At 43.8% G+C, this 6,799-nt stretch overlaps 1 protein-coding gene across 1 annotated transcript; it reads right to left on the bottom strand.

Annotated features, from left to right (window-relative positions):
- Nucleotides 1-410: 410 nt before the first annotated feature.
- On the bottom strand, nt 411-940 carry LOC126600468 (3-ketoacyl-CoA synthase 4-like). Its single transcript, XM_050267032.1, has one exon. It carries the CDS (start codon nt 936-938, stop codon nt 411-413), a length of 528 nt encoding a protein of 175 aa, XP_050122989.1. The 5' UTR covers nt 939-940.
- Between the last annotated feature and the right edge of the window lie 5,859 nt (nt 941-6,799).

The raw sequence follows: 6,799 nt of genomic DNA, 5'->3' as shown, positions 1-6,799 counted from the left end.
TTTGCTCCACCATCCCCTGTTTTTTTTTTTTTAATATATTTTTCTGTATAAATTTGGGTGGTGGGTAGAGGAATTTGCAGGGAGTGGAGCAAGGAGGCCGAGAAGATGGAGCTTCGAGCTTCACGACCGGCTAGTCGTTTGACGGCGATCGTTGAAGTTCTTTGCTATCATGGTGATCATAGTGACGAGCTCGAGGGAGGCCAGGCGCTGTGGCGGGTGGTCTTGATTTGGATCCAACTTGCTACAACTTGAGAGAGGAAAGAAAGCCGGAGCGGACGCCGAGGGAGATGATGGTTTGGGATATTAATGGCGCCGGCAGAGGATTGGAGGAGCATGACGGGCTCCTTTTGGATCTCATGTTGGAGGGCGTTGGGTCGACCAGACCCGAGACCAGCAGTGGCGGAATCTCTTTAGGGCTGCTTGCCGTCAATTGCCATCAAATCTTTCGACAAAGACACACCAGTCTTCCCCTTGTCGTCCTGCTCCTGATAAACACAACGGAAAGCTTTATCATCCTCGCCACGATGGGTCCTCACATCATGAACAAGCTTGTACTTAGCCCGCCTCCTATCAACGGACTTATTGGAAAGCAAAACCGCGGAACCCCCAACACGAAACAAGCAATTGGGTATCAACATAGACTTCTTATTCCCCAAATACCAATTCTGAGTAATGTTCTCAGTACTAACAACAACAGCATAAGTATTCCGATGGATTTGCAACAAGTCCTTGGCAAGATCAACAACTATAACCCCAGCACTACAACCCATTCCCCCCAAATTGAAACTCCTAATATTACCCCTCAATTTGTACTTATTAACAATCATGGCGGAAAGCGACGGCGTCGGATTAAACAAGCTGCAATTCACAACGAGAATCCCAATGTCCTTTGGCTTCACATGGGTATTGGCAAACAGATTATCCAGAGCACCGTACATCACCTGCTACGCCTCCTCCCTGGCGGTGATGGCGATAATGGCTGCGGTAAAGAGCTTCCTGTACCTTTTTTTTTTGGACTGGGATTGTGGGCGACAGAGCGGGAGCAGGAAAAAAACGGGTTGCAAGGCTTAAGCGGGCCACCGCAAAGATCTAAGTTTCCAGAGAATGCAGAGGCAGGGAAGTGTGATAGCGACTGCGGGATCGAGCTGTTGAGTTTGTTGTTTGAAACGTCGAAGCTGGTCAGATTGGGAGATGGGATGCTGGGCGGCTTGCCCGAGAAACCGTTGTTTTCAAGAAAGAGTCCGGTCAGGCGGGTCAGGTTGCTGATGGCAAATGGAATCGGACCGGTGAAGTTGTTGGAGCTGAGATCGTGAGGGTCCTAATCTCCGCGGCGGACGGGGAAACCAGGGCCGCCACCAGGACGGCGATGACGAGAGGGACGAGGGGTAGATTCGTTATTTTGCTCTCGGCGAAGGTCAGGGTTTGGCCTCTGGGGGGAATTGGGTTGAAGATGCAGATCCTTTCTGTGCAAGCTGAAGCTTAGCTAGTTCTTTATGAGTCTCCGCAAGTTCTTGCTTGTCCCTTATGATCTGGACAGACCTATGGACTTCTTGAAGATGTTTCTCAAGAGACTTGAGCTTTGACTCTGCTTCTTCATGATCACGACCTAAATCAGATCGCATCTCACCAATTGACTTGTCAACATTGTAGCAATACAATTCCAGCTGCGAAAGCCGTGAACTAATTCCTTCAAGAAATCTCATGAGATTGTCAGCATATTTTTTCATGCTCTTTTCAACAGTAGCAGTTACATCTTGATGAAGAGATTCTTCCGGCTGGCTATAGGCAGGAGAAGAGAACATCGGTTGTCTTGACATTTTACTTCTCTGAAAATCCTGCTTCCCGGAATTATCCCCCATGACAGGTTCACTGTGGTTGCCATTGGAGGAGTCTTGGTTGCCGTAGTCCTCGTAGGAGCAGAGGTTTGGTGCGGCTGAGATTTGAGACAGGCATTGGACTTGACCGCAGATTGGGCTTGGAGGCTGCCACTTGGGCCTGGATGGCCTCCTTTTGAGAGGCTTGCTGCTGATGGGGTTTCAGAATGATTTTTTTTTCTTTTTTTTTTTTTAAAATACATAATAACATATGTATTCAATTTTTTTTTTCCGAAGAAACTGTAGTTTAATTTTGTACAAAGAAAATTGTAAATTTTCTTAACAAAATAAATTTGTAATGAAATTGACCTTCTTTAATAAAACATTTATTCTTTTGATTTTGATGTGACTGAACTCGAAAAATTGAACATTCGAGCTGCCTACGTACCCCTTCAAAGAAGAGATCAAGTCGTAACGTAGTTCAAATACATACATTTTTTTTTTTGGTATTTTCTTTTTTGCGCCGTTTGCAATTTCAGCTCATGCAGGCAAAGAGCGTTGGTGTTCCTTTTTATGCTCGTGCAGACCAAGAGCGTTGTGCCATGCAGTTTAGGCTCGTGCAGGCGATGAGCTTTGGTTCGTGCAGTTTAGGCTCGTGCGAACAAGGAGCATTGTGTCCTACAGTTTAGGCTCGTGCGGACAAGGAGCTTTGGTTCATGCAGTTTAGGCTCGTGCGAACAAGGAGCATTGGTTCGTTAAGCGATCTGAGAGAGTCGTTCCTCGCAATCTTCATAGCAAAGAGCCTTGACTGAGTAGTTGAAGAAGTCTTCAGGAAAGAAATCACGCATCGTGATGGGGATGGACGATCTATGTGTCGAAATTTCATCATTTTCAACACGTTCACGTTGCTTTGAATGTTGACAAGAGCTGCTTTGCCCCCTTTCCGATTGGCGGATTTGCGGAGGAGACGTATGCTTCTTGTGCAATTTCTTAGGAGTGACTTGAGTCCATCCTTCAACTTTGCTTGTCTTGGAGGATGCCTCCAGCGGTTGAAGTGAAAACCTTAAGTCGGAAGAGCCAGAAGTGATGGTGGTATAGTTTGACTTCACCACATCGTCAAGATCTAGCTCGATGATTCCTTTCTGAGCCAGCTTCATGATGAGATCTTTCAGCACGAAGCACTTTTCTGTCGGATGACTGATGAAGCGGTGGAATTTACAGTATCTTGGACTGTCGGTACGATTCATCTCTTCCGGCCGTCTGCACTCAGGCAAACTGATCACCTTCTTGTCCAACAGGTCATCCAGCATGGCAACCATATCAAAGTCGGGGAATGGATAGGTCTTCTCCTCAAGCTCTTTCAAAGTGCGTCTACGCATCTCTTGATCACGAAAAGCTTCGGTTTGAATCGCCTTGCCTCGTGTGGAGATTTTGACGGGAGCTGTGTTGACCGTCATCGCTTCCTTGGTGGGTTTCCATGCAGCCTTTTCCACCTTTGTCTCAAGAAATTTGTCATTCTTGTAGTCGGCGATCGGTTCCTTCTTCCCATGATGGGCGATGCTCAACTCCATGTTATGGGCGCGGGTGGCTAGCTCTTCGAAGGTCCGTGGTTTGATGCCTTGAAGGATGTATTGCAAACCCCATTGCATGCCTTGGATGCACATCTCGATTGAAGAGGTTTCCGATAGCCTGTCTTTGCAGTCGAGGCTTAGAGTGCGCCATCTGTTGATGTAGTCAATGACTGGCTCGTCCTTCCACTGCTTTGTGCTCGTTAGCTCTAGCATGCTCACAGTGCGGCGGGTGCTGTAGAAGCGGTTGAGGAATTCCCGCTCTAATTTCTCCCAGCTGTTGATGGACTCATGCTCTAGGTCCGTGTACCACTCAAAGGCATTTCCTTTTTGTGAGCGCACAAACTGCTTGGCGAGGTAGTCTCCCTCCGTCCCCGCGTTGTTGCAAGTTTCGACGAAATGTGCAACGTGCTGCTTTAGGTTTCCCTTTTCCATCAAACTGCATGAACTTTGGTGGTTGATAACCCCTTGGCATCCTTAGGGCATCAATCTTCTTGGAATAGGGCTTCGAGTAGAACAAAGAGGTATGTGAGCTCCCTTCGTACTGTGCCTTGATGGTGTTGGTGATCATCTCCTGCAGCTGCTGGATAGAAAGAGATCCCATGAGTGTCGCTGCTTGGTCTGGCTCCGGCTTCCTATCGATTTTCTTCACCGGGGGTTCTTCGTCTTCGTCATCTCTTCTCTTTAGTGGATCATTATCTGGGTCGGGTTTATCGCCGTCTTGCGCCTCCAGTCGGTTAACTAGTGCTGCAATTTGCAAGTCTTTTTCTTCCACAATTCGGGTTAGCCTTGCGATTGCTTCATTCATTTGAGCCAGCTGCTCATCGATTGAAGTTGCTCCAATGGTCATGACTTGCATGGCTGAACTGTCGCTTGAATCGGCATTAGAGAGCATGGATTCAGAGTATTTCCTTGGGCTTTCCCCCCTTGGTGCCCTTAGTGAGGCTAAGGTGATCAAAGGCTCCTGCCTTGGGTGCTTTTGTTCCCTTGGCAGAGTTGATGCAGAGGTGAAAGAGGCGGCAGAAGTAGCTCTTGCCATGCTTCGAGTCGTGATGCCCAAAGTGACACCAGTTGCGACGAGGACGCTTTTGTTCTTTGCGCCGGTTACGGGAACAGTTTGAGCCTTCCTTGATGCCATTAATTTTGGAAGTGCGCTTGAATTTCTTGAACGGAGAAAGTGATGAGAGGCAGAGATTGTCCCACTGGGCATGCCAATTTGTGAACACGAAAGATTTCTGAAACGAAAGAGACAAGAACAACGTGCACAAACAAATATTTGTATTTGATGATTTTGGGTTACAATCTCTCTTAAATTTGATCCTCTGATTCAATCTCCGTAAGGTGTGTATTTGTGGATGTGCGATTGATCCAAAGGGCCGTTGGGCTTGATCTAAGGATGAACGTTCTTCAAGGGCCGTGGACTTGATCTTGAAGGTGGATTTGAGCGGATCTTCAAAGGGGCTTTTGGGCTTGATCTTTGAAGAACAGTGATGAACGGATCTCCAAGGGCTTTTGGGCTTGATCTTGAAGAACGGTTGGACGTGTGGATTTGTTGATGTTGTTGATCCAAGGGGCCGTCGGGGCTTGATCTTAGAAGAACGATGAACGAAGAACGAAGAACGAAGAACACTTTCTTCAAGGGCCGTCGGGGCTTGATCTTGAAGATGGATGATTGTTGATCCAATGGGCCGTCGGGGCTTGATCTTAGAAGAATGATGAATGAAGAACGAAGAACGAAGAACACTTTCTTCAAGGGCCGTCGGGGTTTGATCTTGAAGGTGGATTTGATGAAGAACGAAAAGGGCTTTCTTGATCCTTCGGGATTTGCTTGAGAGCTTCGGAGTTTCAAAGCTTCAGAGCTTCAAGGTGTAATATGAATTCCTCCTCCCAAATGAATGAAATGGGCTTGTATTTATAGAATTTTCCAAGGCCTAATTTTGAATATAATATCCCAGATGAAATAAGTTGTTTTTGCCAGGTGTTGACACGTGTCCTATTTGATGACTTTTCCAACTCATTTCAATTTTCGTTGAGTCGCACGCTACGTGTAAAATTTATGTAATACATGAGCGTTGACACTTTAATTTATCGGTCAACATTTATTTACCGAAATTTCGATGTCTACAAAAAGTTACCAAAAAAAATTTATCCTAAATTCATTCTTTAATAATCTAATGTTAAAATTTTAACCCAGAACCATTGGAACAGAAAAATTATTTCTAGGTTAAAACTTAAACTTTTTTAGTTAAAAATTTAGGTTTTTCTTTTCTTTTTTAGTACATCAATATTTTTACCCTCGGAGGAAGTTAGGCTAAGTCATATAATTGGCAACCTAATTTGGTATGAGATTCGAACCTAAGACTTCATACTTCCAAGCGAAGATGAATATCACCAGACCGTAGTACTGAGTGACAAAAATTTAGGTATTTACCCCAAGTATCAGAGTTGGTTTTAGCAATGAAGGTAAACTTTTAATTTATTTTTTATTTTTTAAGGTCACGTTTTGCTCGCTTGTGGATTAATGTCCATATAAGCCCAAAAAAACTCAGCATCCAACAAATCCAAAGACAAAAAGTCTAACAAACAAAGCCCACCATAAGAATGAAAATGCAACCCAAAAAAAGGAGGGGAAAGGAAGAAGCCTGTGAAACAAAATGCCAATTACATTTTTCACCCTTCTATTTTTATTTTTTATTTTTTTTAATAAATGATATTATCTATACTAAAAGGGGTGGGGGAGTGAGCTAAACCTTACAATAGGCTACTCATAATAATGTGATTCAAATTCGTCTTTGACAAAAATCGAACTTAAGACCTCTCACTTATAAGTGAAAAGGAATATCACTAGACTATAGTACTAAGTGACTTCACCCTTCTAGTTTAGGTTCAATAACCTTTTGGTCCGAGCCTATGAAAAACTAACACTTTTAAAGCACTTTAATTTGTGAATTCTTACACTATTAGCTTTTTTACTAAAAAATTGTTACATGCATTAAACCACAAGGGCGATTTTCTCTATATCCTTTTGCATACTCGGCCTAGCCAAGTTAAATAGAGCAATGTGATTCGTTCTTTGCATCACAATTCAAATTCCTATTATTACAACAGTCAACTTTTCAGTATGGTGCCAATATTTGACCACCATATACGTTGTTAATGTGATCACTCGATATTTAGTTCGACCATTATTGCACACTTCATTTTATCTTTTGTACATATTATGTTGATTTTTGTTATTTGATTATCTTCAATTCATTCGATTCGATAATTGAAAATTGAGAGGGGTGAGTGGATAACACCAACCTATACGAATATGTCAATTTAAAAAGCTCAAATTTCAAAATGGTGAGACTTGGCTTTATACCTCAAGTCGTATATATGGCTCGTTTACTAATTCGTCACCTGGATGAAAGAATT

The sequence above is a fragment of the Malus sylvestris genome, chromosome 14 (assembly GCF_916048215.2).
Source record: "Malus sylvestris chromosome 14, drMalSylv7.2, whole genome shotgun sequence".
Classification (NCBI taxonomy): Eukaryota; Viridiplantae; Streptophyta; class Magnoliopsida; order Rosales; family Rosaceae; genus Malus; species Malus sylvestris.
This window is presented reverse-complemented; position numbering and strand designations above follow the sequence as displayed.

Coding starts and splice junctions, on each gene's coding strand:
- LOC126600468 (XM_050267032.1), bottom strand. CDS start 938: ATGTACGGTGCTCTGGATAATCTGTTTGCCAATACCCATGTGAAGCCA.